The sequence below is a fragment of the Podarcis melisellensis genome, assembly GCF_964234715.1.
Source record: "Podarcis melisellensis genome assembly, chromosome: 13".
In the NCBI taxonomy this organism is placed as follows: Eukaryota; Metazoa; Chordata; class Lepidosauria; order Squamata; family Lacertidae; genus Podarcis; species Podarcis melisellensis.
The window spans coordinates 1836439-1849635 of record NC_138545.1 but is presented as its reverse complement, the minus strand read 5'-3'; the positions used below and the strand labels follow the sequence as shown (position 1 = coordinate 1849635).

The following is a 13197-nucleotide window of genomic DNA, read 5'->3' as shown; positions in this document are numbered from 1 at the left end:
CTTTCGTGTGCATGCACACTTCTTCAGATACATGCACACGAAAGCTCATACTAAGAACCAAATTAGTTGGTCTTTAAGGTGCTACTGGAAGGAATTGTTTTTGTTTTGACTATGGCAGACCAACACGGCTACCTATCTGTAACTATTATTATTATTATTATTATTATTATTATTATTATTATTATTGCTGCCAACGACTATTGGGCATTGGAACATGTCGCAGAGTGCGTGCAGAGTGGACCACACAGATGGAAACACTGAAGAGACGCAAAGATATCTTTGCAAGGTTTAATAACAACTTCCCAAACATACATCTTACATTGTGTCTACAATCGTTGCCCGTCTATCCACTAGGGCAGACTGCCCATTATATTCACAATTGCTGACACAGCTAACTAAAGTGACTTATCAGCACCTGCTACACAGCTGTAAAAACTAGGTCAGGATATGCACCCTGGCTTTTCAAGTGGTACACATCCTGTGAAACAATAATGAACCCTAACATTTAAACAAACTATCCAGCACCGACTGTGGAGGGCAGGGCGTATGGCTGTGTGAAGGAGGGCTTGATCTCTGCCTGCCTCTTGTCTTAACCCAGACTCCGCACCTGGTGAACCTGAATGAAGATCCGCTGATGTCTGAGTGCCTCCTCTACCACATCAAGGACGGCATCACCCGGTGAGACCCTCGGGGCTGTGGCGGGTTTGTGGGACGGAGAGGCGAAAGGGATCCTTCTGAGCTGATCCTTATTCATATTACTAATTAATCAAAGTTGTATTCGGACAAAGAGCCCAAGGCAGCGCGCAACAAAAAACATCTCCGTCTCTCTTTCTCCCTCTCTCCGGGAACCCTTCCTTCTCCCCCTGCAGAGTTGGCCAGCAGAACGTGGACATCAAACTGACGGGCCAGTTCATCAGAGAGCAGCATTGCGTCTTCTGCAGCGTCACCAACGAGTCTGGAGAAGGTGAGCCAGGTGGCTTAAGGAGCACAGGCCCTTTTGAGAAGTTGGAGGGTCGCCTCCCTTTGGGGTCCCGAGTTCCTTTTCTGTAATAACTCCTCCTCCTCTCCTATCTCTTTTGTGCTTGCGTGGAGCAGGGGGGCCTCGCCGTGGGGCCACATGACAACAGGTACTGGGGTGTCTGTGGGTCCTGGCAGGGGTGCGGGGAGGTGCCAGCGTGTGGGTCCGCTGAGCCAGGGGCCTGAGCTGTGGGCCCCCGTCTCCTGCCTCCCACCCTCTCAGTCTCTCATGCTGCACGTCAGTGATTCCCATAGTAGGGGAACTTTCCCCTGGGGGTCAGTGGGATTAATGGTGGCAAGCAGCACTAAGGGGCAAGAAAGTGGCGGGGGGGGGGTAGGCACTGGTGGTGTAAATGGCTACCAGACTTTGAGAAGCCAGTATCCCTGGGCCATGTTCACCATTTTGGTGAGTTTAGGAAACCAAATAAGAGAAAGAAAGTAAGTAAAAGGTTTCTGACAAGTAAGAGCTGTTTGGCTGTAGAAGGGACTCCCTTGGGAATTTGTGGACTCTCCTTCCTTGGAGGTTTCTGAGCAGAGGTTAAGCAATCTATCTCAGATGCTTTAGTTGAAATTCCTGCATTTCAGGGGAAAGGATTAGATGATTCCATGTAGTAGTTTTATAGAACCATCTTCACTATTATAAATTATGAAATGTGTAAGCCAACCTTCAGCCAACGACCACAGGGCAGTTAACAATACGAAATGAGAACACAGAATAATAATCATGGATTTGTAGATTTAGCAGGGTCCCCAGGGGTCAATCTAGCCCAGTACCATGCAGTGCAGGAATCCCAGCTGACAGCCCGACATCATCTGCCAGTGTGGTGTAGTGGTTAAGAGCAGTAGCCTCATAATCTGGGAAACCAGGTTCGCGTCTCCGCTCCTCCACATGCAGCTGCTGGGTGACCTTGGGCCAGTCACACTTCTCTGAAGTCTCTCAGCCCCACTCACCTCACAGAGTGTTTGTTGTGGGGGAGGAAGGGAAAAGGAGATTGTTAGCTGCTTTGATACTCCTTCGGGTAGTGATAAAGCGGGATATCAAATCCAAACTCTACTTCCCTTCTTCATCTGCTCAGAAACCTCCCAGCGGAGGAGACCTATACCACTGCCTCTTACTGTCAGAAAGTTCCTGTCAATTGGCTTGTGATTGTCACACTTTTGAATTTTATCTCCCTTAGTGGGTCATGCAAACTGCTCTTCTAAGCAATGCTTATCTTATAGGGTAGGGGCCCCTGGGGGTGAGTTTATAGAATCAGGGAGGCCATTAGAATAGGTGCTCCTGGTTTTTTCCATCTCGCACCCCAGTGGGGTCTTTTCCCCCTAGCAAAGCAACCCCAGAAGGCCTGGGGACTTGGGGGGCAGGGGTAGAGAGGGTGCTAGCGGGTGCTGCTTGCTTCCTTACCACCACTACACAGCCCACCCTTCCCGGGAAAGTGTGCCCTGACCTTTGCCTCGCCCCCCTCCCTCTTTCAGTGGTCGTCACCCTGGAGCCGCGCGAAGGTGCTGAGACCTACGTCAACGGGAAGCAGGTGCTGGAGCCGCTGGTGCTGAGATCAGGTCAGCTTTTCCCGAGTGGTGCGGTGAGCAATTGGGTCGATTGTCCAGTTGCATTATTGGAATTCTGTGCTGCTTTCCAATCAAACGGACCCCAAAGCGGCTTGCAAACAATAAATGACAATAACAGAACAGAACGGCATAAATCACACAGTGCAATTAATCAATCATCAGTCAAACCATTGCGACCTATAAAACACTGTTTGCAAACCGGCAGCTAAAAAAGAAGCTGAACGTACCAATTACAGCATAAGTCATATTAGATGGTTCACAAATCAAAAAGGCATTTGTAATGTATAAAACAGTATTTACAAGATGACAACTAAAAAATAAACTAGACACACACATACATCTCATTCTTGCAATGAGTCATAGTGTTTCACTCTGTTCATTAAAATGCAGCTAAACATCCATCAAACGGAAGGACCCTGATCTAAACAGAGCACAACTGTGCCTCCCTTCCCGCAAGACTCTCCTTGGGCCCATCTGTCTGTGCGACGTGTTTGTGCAGGAAAAACATTAAAGTGGGTTACAAGGACCCGGGAGAGACACGGGTTCAAATCTCCCCAGTTGGCCATGAAGCTCACCTTGGGGGCCGGTCACTCGCTCTCAGTCTAACCTACCTTGCAGAGTTATTGGGGGGATTAAATGGGGAGGTGGGGAGAACCACTTTAGCCACCTGGAGAAAAAAAGCAGAACATAACATGCCATAAATGAGCAATGGCTGCCACGCATAGGCATGGGCTAGTTTCTGTGGGTGCCACCACTAACCCCATCTGCACACCCTGAAATATGGATGCCTTCAGAGCAATAATTGTTCCTCCGCCCCCAGAAGCTCAAAGGGGGGGGTGTGAGGCCCAGGACAGGGCCTGCTCTGCGGTGGCCCCTAATAATTTATTTCTCCTCCTTGGCTGACATGTCTCCTTCCCTCCTCCCATCTCCCTATCTAGGGAACCGCATCGTCATGGGCAAGAACCACGTTTTCCGCTTCAACCACCCAGAGCAGGCGCGGCTGGAACGGGAGCGCAACACCCCCGCGGAGAGCCAAGCCGAGCCAGTCGACTGGAACTTTGCCCAGCAGGAGCTGCTGGAAAAGCAAGGAATTGACATCAAGCTGGAGATGGAGAAGAGGTGGGCGAGTCTTGGCTAGTCAGTGATATCATTTGCACAGTGAAGGTGCCAGGCGCACCGCTGTGGGGAGGGAGTTGCAGAGCTCAGGGGCCACCGCAGAGCAGGCCCTGTCCTGGGTCACCCCCCCCCTTTGAGCTTCTGGGGGTGGAGGAATAACCAAGAGGGGACCCCCTCTGGCGATCTCAGCACCTCAGAAGGTCTGTAGGGAAGAGGGGGGCTGTTTCTTGTGACTTGTGGAGTGGGACCTCTCCTGTGCCTCTGTCACAATTTAGTGTTTCTGTCCTCTGCTTTTCCCCATCACCCTTTTTTTTACAAAAAAGGCTTCAGGACCTGGAGACGCAATATCGTCGTGAGAAAGAGGAGGCGGACCTGCTTCTGGAGCAACAAAGACTGGTGTGTACATGTCTGCATGTCTCTGTTGCCCCATACCTCTCCAGTGTGGGGCGGGAGGAGCAGGCAGGGCAGGAGTGACCCACTTTACAGAGCAGCACCCGATCGGCTGCCCTTTTTGTTGGCATTCTGTTGGAGAGGGGGTGGTCCCGGGTGCAGAGAGTTTGCAGGCCAAACAAGCAAACAGGCAGTTGGTCAGCCAGTTCCAGCTCTGCCTATAAATCTCAAAGCCAATCTTGTTTCCGGGGCTATTGTGGACCCTATGCACCCACCAACACCAGGTGTTTCTTTTTGCAACTCATTGATTTTTAAAAAGGTAAAAGATAAAGGACCCCTGACAGTTAAGTCCAGTTGCAAACTGAGGGGTTGCAGCACTCATCTCGCTTTATTGGCCGAGGGAGCCGGCGTACAGCTTCCGGGTCATGTGGCCAGAATGACTAAGCCGCTTCTGGCAAAACCAGAGCAGCGCACGGAAATGCTGTTTACCTTCCCGCCGGAGCGGTACCTATTTATCTACTTGCACTTTGACGTGCTTTCGAACTGCTAGGTTGGCAGGAGCAGGGACCGAACAACGGGAGCTTACCCCGTTGTGGGGATTCGAACCGCCAACCTTCTGATCGGCAAGCCCTAGGCTCAGTGGTTTAACCCACAGTGCTTTCCGTGTCCCTTTAAAAAGTTACTAACTTGTTAAATTTTAAAGGGTCACACAGCCCCAAAGGACGAAAGGGCAAAGACTCAGCACAGCCGCAAAAGGCTGTGAAAGTAATATTAACTCATACAAAATATCCTGATTTTCCACTCTATAAGACGCACCAGACCACAAGACGCACCTAGTTTTTGGAGGAGGAAAACAAGAAAAAGAAATATTCTGAATCTCAGAAGCCAGAACAGCAAGAAGGATCTCTGCGCAGCGAAATCAGCGATCCCTCTTGCTGTTCTGGCTTCTGGGATAGCTGCACAGCCTGCATTCGCTCCATAAGACGCACACACATTTCCCCTTACTTTTTAGGAGGGAAAAAGTGAGTCTTATAGAGCAAAAAATACGGTATTCCCTTTACAAATAATAAAGGTTTATAAAAACAAAAAACATACTCTTCACCTGTGAGAAGCTTGAGAGCAAAGCTTCTATACAGTATTAAATGAGCTGAACATTTGTATATATACTAATAGCACTGAGTGACCATGTGTCTCAGTGGGAAATGAAATCAAACCCAAGCACACACAAACCTATTCTGTATGTGTGAGCGAGAGAGACTGGAGCTCTGCTCACCAAGGCAAAACCGTTTTGAGCATAAAGTGGCTGCACTGACTCCGACTCCACAGTCAGGGGAAGCAGTGGCGCTGAATCCTACGCACAGGGCTGCCTCGCAAGACAGTTCGGAAACTTCAGCTGGGGCAGAATTTGGCAGCCAGATATAGCTTGAGCCTGTATCGCCAATCCTGGCCCGACTGCACCAGCTGCCAATTAGTTTCTGGATCCAATTCAAAGTGCTGGCTTTCACCTATAAAACTTCAAACAGCTGAGGACCCCAATACAGTGGACCCTCGGGTTACGTGACCTTTGGGTAACGTAACTTTCGGGTTGCGAACGCAGCACACTCGGAAGTGTATACTTCTGGGTTTCACTGCGCGTGCAAGCACAGAAGCACTCTATTGCACCGCATGCGTGCGCAGAAGCAGCACTTCTAGATGCGGACTTTTTGGGGTACATACGGACCCCCGGAACGAATTAAGTCCATATCCAGAGGGTCCACTGTATAGCCTCTCCCCATAGGAACCAACCCAAACCCTGCAATCTTCATCCGAGGCCCGTCTTCCTGTGCCTCTTCCACAAAAGGTCCAGCAACACAAGGACGGGCCCTTCTCTGTGGTTTCTCCCTGCTTGTGGGATGTTCTTCCCAGGGAGATTTGCCGTGAGCCTTCATTAGGCACCTGGCGAAAACATTCCTCTTCAACCAAGCCTTTGGCTATTAAACTATAGTCTTTTAAATCAGTGGAGGTATTCTCCCACCAACTTCTCTTTTATTATTATTACATTATGTGTTTTATGCCGTGGCCTGTCGATTAAGGCGGTATACAAATGAGATATGAGAATATCTTTTCAAGAAGGGCGCTTTGCTAAACCCTTGAATACTAAACCATTAAGATCGGAGTACTTCTGGGATTTGCCCAGTACAGTCCCCGCTGCCCCCTGCAGAAACTCAGCTGCGCCCCCCCTCTCCTTCCGTCTCCCCAGTATGCAGACTCGGACAGCGGGGACGACTCAGACAAGCGCTCCTGCGAGGAGAGCTGGCGCCTGATCTCATCCCTGCGCGAGAAGCTCCCGGCCACCAAGGTTCAGACCATCGTGCGCCGCTGCGGTCTGCCCAGCTCAGGGAAGAAGCGGGAGCCGCTCCGAGTCTACCAGATCCCCCAGCGTCGGCGGGCGGCGAAGGACCCCCGCTGGCTGACCCTGGCCGACCTCAAGATGCAGGCGGTCAAGGAGATCTGCTACGAGGTGGCCCTCAACGACTTCCGCCACTCGCGCCAGGAGATTGAGGCCCTGAGCATCGTCAAGATGAAGGAGCTGTGCCGCCTGTACGGAAAGCGCGACCCCAACGAGCGCGACAGCTGGCGCGCCGTGGCCCGCGACGTCTGGGACACGGTGGGCGTGGGCGAGGCTGACGGCACGGCAGGGGGCGGAGGAGGAGGAGGAGGGGGCTCCTCGGAGGTCCGCACGGGAGGAACCCCCGGCGCGGATGTGGACGATCTCCGGGCCCACATCGACAAGCTGACCGACATTCTGCAGGAGGTGAAGATCCAGAACAACATGAAGGACGAGGAGATCCGGGCGCTGAGGGACCGTGTGGTCAAGATGGAGCGTGTCATCCCCATCTCGGCCCAGGTGAGCTGGGGGGCCTGCAAGGGGGAGGGCAGGTGAGGAATGGTGTTGCAGAGAAACATTCTTTTTCCCCCCCCCCACACAACCCAGAATAGGAATCTGCATAGGCACCGACTCCATGGGGCCTGAGGGGGCCCGAGCCCCCTCAAAAATTCGTTTGGGGGGGCTCTGCCCCCCCAATAATTTAAGAAAATTATTAGTTATATTATGCTTTGTAAAATCACAAAATTATGTTGGTATTTTTTATTTTCCTTGTTTGACGATAGTTACCTTTTAAAATACATTCAGTAATGAGTTAAAACAAAGCCACTCCCGATCTAGAGAGGGGGTGGGGTTGCGGGCTCTCGACCCATCAACAATCTCGCGGGGGGGCTGGCGAGAAGCGGGGATTCCCCCTAGCTCATTAATATTCACCGCCCACGGCGGTAGCCAATCGGCTGCCGCAAAGGGCGGGCCCTCACAGGTTCACTTAAGGTCGGGGCAGCCCGGGGCTCGCCCCTTTCGTTCCCCCAGCAGCAGCGGTTTGGAGGTCTTGGGCCCCCCAATATTTTTTATAAGTCGGTATGGGCCCCCCCAATATTTTTTATAAGTCGGTATGGGCCCCCGCCCCCCCAATATTTTTTATAAGTCGGCGCCCCTGGGAATCTGGCCTCAGACTTATGGCAGAAATTGTAGCGGCTTCCAAAAAACACCCTCCATCGTTCTGCCCGGACACTGAGGTCCAGTGCCGAAGGCCTTCTGGTGGTTCCCGAGAGGCAATGTGGTGTAGTGGTTAAGAGCAGTGGACTTGTAATCCGGGGAACTGGGTTCGCTTCCCCGCTCCTCCACCTGCAGCTGCTGGGTGACCTTGGTCTGGTCACACTTCTCTGAAGTCTCTCAGCCCCACTCACCCCACAGAGTGTTTGTTGTGGGGGAGGAAGGGAAAGGAGAATGTTAGGCGCTTTGAGACGCCTTAGGGTAGTCATAAAGCGGGATATCAAACCCAAACTACTCTATCAAGTCCAAACTACTCTTCCCTCGCTGCGAGAAGCCAAGTTACAGGGAACCAGGCAGAGGGCCTTCTTGGTGGTGGCGCCCGCCCTGTGGAACGCCCCCACCAGATGTCAAAGAGAACAATAACTACCAGACTTTTAGAAGGCATCTGAAGGCAGCCCTGTTCAGGGAAGCTTTTAATGTTTAATAGGTTATTGTATTTTAGTGTTCTGTTGGAAGCTGCCCAGAGTGGCTGGGGAAACCCTGCCAGATGGGCGGGGTATAAATAATAAATTATTATTATATTATTATTATTATCATCATCAGGGGCCGTGTGGCTCAGTGAGGCTATCCATCTGGCTGGGCAGCAGATGCCCAGAAGTTGGCAGCAGGGTGTTGGCACAGAGAGTCTCAGCTGAATACAGCCATCATGGAATGGTAGAATTGGAAGGGACATATTAGTCCAATGTGGGTGGAGACAGTAACAATAATTAGAGAACCCCTTTTGGGCTTTTTGTGTGAAAAGGACAATGAATGAATGGAGAGGCATTTGGGTCTGGAGATTAAGAAAACATTGCTTAACAGAAAGTAGAACAGTTGGATGCCACCCTAGAGTGAATGTTTTGAATTCCTCCTTCTAATCTAATGGACAGGCAGAAAACCAGAAGTTCTTCTTATTTCTGTTTCCTTTTGGATTAGTTTATTTCATTGCATTACAAAAAAGGCTGTCATGAAATCTGCCTCAGACCTTTGCGCTTCTTCCTCTTCTTCTTCTCCCAGGAGGACGAGGACCTCGAGAACGAGTGGGGCTCGCTGCTCTTCTCTGAGGGGCTCACTCCGTCGGAGGAGGACCCCAAGGAGGACCGGGCAGGTGGCCAGGACTCCCCGACTCCCAGGGAGGCCGGGGAGGAGAGGAGAGGCCCATCCCCGCCCTCCCCGACCTGCTGCGACCGTGTCTCCCGCCTGATGGAGAAGGACCCGGCCTTCCGCCGCGGGCGCCTCCGATGGCTGCGCCAGGAGCAGGCGCGGCTCCAGAGCCTGCAGCAGCAGCAGCTGGCCAAAGCCCTGCGCCGCACCCAGCCCCACGCCGCCCCGGGCAAGTTCATCCCCCCCCAGGACTGCAAACTGCGGTTCCCCTTCAAGAGCAACCCCCAGCACCGCTACTCCTGGGCGCCCGGATCCGCCTTCATGGTGGAGAGCGAGCCGTCCGCCGGCCAGGCGAAGGAGGAGAAGGGGGCCGAGTCCTGCCCCCCGCGGCCCCCCAGCCCCCGCCCCGCCCGGAAGAGCAGCCCCGCGCCCCAGCAGAACAGGCGCTCTGCCCCGCCGCGCCGCAACTCCCTGGAAGGCGGGCAGGCGCGCGGGAGGCGGGGCCCCGCGCAGGAGCACTACCAGGCCCGCAAGCACAATTATTACCCCCGCCAGCACCAGCCTTACCCGCAGCACCGGCCCCCCAACGCCCCGGACGGAGGCCCCCCGCCCCGCATGCGCCGGCAGAGGTCAGCCCCCAATCTGCAGCAAGAGCGCGAGAGCGCCGTGTGACCCGGGGCGATCTGGCGCTCCCTGGCCAGGTAGAAGCAGGAATGGGGGCGCGCAGGGAGGGGCAGCGGTAGCCTCAGATCCCGGACAGCTGCCCACCTGCCGTGGACAGACACGATTCTGCAGCACACAGCTTCCTTCTTGTGGGGTGATGTTGGGCGATGGAGGGTGGGTGTTTTGAGCGCTGCTGCGGTTTCAGGAAGGGTCGAGTCGGATCAGCAGGGTCTTTTCTGGCGGGGAAAGCCAAAGAGGTCGTTGTATGTGGTTTTTTTTTGTAATAGGAACGGGTTTAGGAGGGGGAAAGGATGGGTTGCTGTTTGGTTTTAAGGCTGTGCGATAGAGGAGGTTGTGGAGGGTTTGTGCAAGGAGGTCGGGAGAGTTTGGCGCAAGCGTGGAAGGTGGTGGGCTTCCTCTTGAGCAGAGGTTGGGCGTCCGCCTGTCAGGGATTCTTGGGCTGCGATTCCTGCATCTCGGGGGGTTGGTCTAGAGGACCCTTGGGGTTCCCTTACACCTCTACAAGTCTATAAGGAAAGAGTGGGGTGGGTTTGTCCAGAGAAGGCCATGGTAAGAATGTGGGCGTGTGGGGCTGAGGGGCTTCCCCCGCACCCCAGTTGCTCCTCTCCCCAAAGTCAAAGCATGGGTGTCCTGCCTGCCTATTTTAGACAATTCCAGAGTGGGGCAGAGGTGCAGTTCAGCCCCCCTTGGCTTGCTGCTGGAGGGGCGGTTGCTGCCTTGGGACGCCCCCACCCCCCACTTTGTGTGGCGGGGGGCTGGAGCACATTGGTGGCCTTTTAACTGGTGACGCCCTGCCCTCCCCACTCCAAGGAACAGCCTGTTTGTTGAAGGGGAACTTATGGAGCAGAGGAAACCTCTCTGGGGCTATGGAGGGCTGCTGTCACACGCTTTGTCTTGGAGCAGCACACTCTCTGCTTGTGGCTGGAATACTGCCGGGGGGGGGGAGTTGAAGTCCATTTTGAAGGCCAAGGCTGTGGCCACTGAGGCGGCCTCCCCCACCACCACCCCAAAAAAAAATTCCTGCCCTCTACGGAGAGGGCAGGAAGATCTCTTGTATTTTCCTCTGCTGTCCGATGCCACTCATGTGCTGTCAATCTTTCTTCTATTAGTCCCTCTTCAGCTGCAATTCCCACATTGCAGGGGGTTGGACTAGATGACCCTTGGGGTCTCTTCCAGCTCTGGAATTCTATGAAACGGGGCTACTCCGACGAGACCCTGTAGGGCAAGATGTCTAATTATTGTTCAGTGGGGCTTTTCCCCCCCTGGGGAGATGGGTGGAAGAGAGGCAAGCCTCCTATCTCTGTGGCTGCAATATCCTATTTTTAACACACACACACCCCCTCCAAAAAAACCCACTGAAGCTGATGGATGGGGCTCGGCTCCGCCTGTTGGCTGCTACTGTCCCCTGACCCCTGTGCTTTCTCACTGCGGCCAAAGGCCTGCCCCCGACCAGCAATCCTGTGGAACCCCAAGAGGGGGGAGCCTCATGGTGCACTCTCTTCCCCCACCCCCACAAGCTTTGCACGAGCACAGCGCGGGTTGGGCTAGATGGCCTTTGGGGGTCCCTTCCAACTCTACAGTTCTAGGGTTCTAAGTGGGTCTGTCCAGCCCTTCCAAAACTGCTTTTTGTGGTGTGTTCCCCGAGGGCTTTCTTGTGGGTTCCCCCCCCCCTTCGTGAGAGGGATTTGTGGGAAGTATGTATGGGGCAGGGGGTGCCTGTCTGTGTGTGTCCACGTGCGTGCGTGTGGGGGGCTGCTGCCCCTGGAAATGTGGCTGAAGACCCTCTACTGTTATCCTGTTCCAATAAAGGTGAGGGCAACCTGCCGCATTTCTCAATGGACTCTCCTCCCTTCCTTGCAAACGGCGGTTTGAGGGGTGATGTGGGTGTGGGGTGCTCTTTATCATGGGGGGGGGTCTTTATCACCTCCTTTGAAGTGGGGCGCACCTGGCTTGACAGCTGCACATGTGAAAAGGAACGACCACAAGCTGAGCGCGAGTCCACAGGGTGATGCAGCAGCAAAAAAGGCTAATACTATTCTCAGCTGCATCTTCAGAAGTCCAGATCAAGGGAAGGAATAATCCTGCTCTATCCTGCCCTGGTCAGGCCACATCTGGAGTCCTGTGTCCAGTTCTGGGCACCCCAGTTTAAAGAGGACATTGACAAGCTGGAAGGTGGGCAGAAGGAGGCAACTGAGAGTGTGAAACCAAGCCTGATGAGGAACGGTTGAAGGAGCTGGGGATGTTTAGCCTGGAGAAGAGGAGAGATGAGAGCCAACATCAGATATCTTCAGGGCTGCCACGTGAAAGATGGAGCAAGCATGTTTCCTGCTGCTCCAGAGGGTAGGACTCGAATCCAGGGCTTGATATTGCAAGGAAGGAATAACTGATTCACAAGGGCCGTTTGACTATGGGATGGGCTCCCTTGGGAGCACTGCAGGGCAGACCCTCCAAAGCCCCCCCTCAGAGAGGCTCCCATTTTCTGGCCTGCTCAGCAAAACAAGGATGCAAGTCTCCCCGCCTTCCCTCCCTGGTGACGCAAATCCCTGTTTCTCTTGGCTGCCGACCCCACAGGTCAAGCCCTCTCCTGTTTTCTGTTCCTCACGCCTTGCTGAGGACGCTGCTTCCCCTCCTTCCCCCCCCCCACGCAAGCCTCTCGTCCAGACATGACACAGCTGGTGAATTGTGAAGCCTCGCAGCACAGCGCCTCCTCCATTTGGGTGCCTCGCTTTTATTTCAACATGTCGCCCCCAAAATCTCCTGCCCCTTTTCGAGGTGCTGCACCCCAGACCCATTCCCCCCGACGTCTCTCCACCTTCCAGGCCCAGCCAGCGGGGAATAAGAGCAACCAGGGCTTGCAAAAAAGGCTGCCAGCATTCGCACTCGGAGGAAGCATGGATGACCCTGGGCGCTCCTTCCGTCCGCAGCCATGGTGGATGGGTGGGCACAGATCCCATTCGTGGTGGGGAGGAAGAGAAGAGGATCAAGCTGTCGCCTTCCCCCAGGAGGTCAGGATCGCAGGAATGCCATGGTTAAGAGGCCTGGAAGAAGAGCAAAGAGAGGTGGAGAGCAGGAATTTTTGCCTTGATCCCAGGGAGGAGCACAAATCCCCTCAGCCCCCAGAGGGCTGAGATCCAAAACGTCCTGCGGTGGCTAGTAATAATAATAATAATAATAATTTATTATTTATACCCCAGCCACTCTGGGCAGCTTCCAACACAATATTAAAATTCAGTAATGTATCAAACATTAAAAGCTTCCCTAAACAGTGCTCTCGGGAGATGGATAGCCTCTGCTCTAGTGGATGCTCTTGAGCAAAGCATGATGGGAATATCCCTCCACCACTGCTCACACCAGCCATTGGGAAGGATGGAGGAACTTGGCCTAACTCAGTAAATTGCAAATGTCCCCGTCCCCCCAACAGTAAGAGCCATTCAATAGCCTTCCTTGGGAGCTGTGAACTCTCCTCCTTTGGAGGTTTTTAAGCAGAGTTTGGCTATGGCCATCAGGCATGGATGTGTCAGCGGAGATTCCTGCCTTGCATGCAGCGGGTTGGGCTGGATGACCCCTGGGGGGTCCCTGCCAACTCTACGATTCTATTATTCTACCCTGAGGACCACTTGGAAAACTGCCAAGCATCTTAGCAGATTTCTCCCCCTGTGTCCGTCATGGTACTGTGCTGCATGCTAGATGCTCTACGGTTT

At 53.6% G+C, this 13197-nt stretch overlaps 1 protein-coding gene across 3 annotated transcripts in view; it reads left to right on the top strand.

Moving 5' to 3' along the window:
• The window catches only part of KIF1C (kinesin family member 1C), a 55712-nt gene extending 45603 nt beyond the window's left edge, over window positions 1-10109 (top strand). For all 3 annotated transcript variants that reach the window (XM_081886724.1, XM_081886725.1, XM_081886726.1), the window contains 7 exons: window positions 599-678; window positions 870-964; window positions 2491-2574; window positions 3522-3702; window positions 4023-4095; window positions 6329-6976; window positions 8726-10109. In XM_081886724.1, coding sequence (XP_081742850.1) covers window positions 599-678; window positions 870-964; window positions 2491-2574; window positions 3522-3702; window positions 4023-4095; window positions 6329-6976; window positions 8726-9484 — 1920 coding nt within the window. In that variant the 3' untranslated portion in view covers window positions 9485-10109. The remainder of the gene's footprint in view (window positions 1-598; window positions 679-869; window positions 965-2490; window positions 2575-3521; window positions 3703-4022; window positions 4096-6328; window positions 6977-8725) is intronic.
• The last annotated feature ends 3088 nt before the right edge of the window (window positions 10110-13197 follow it).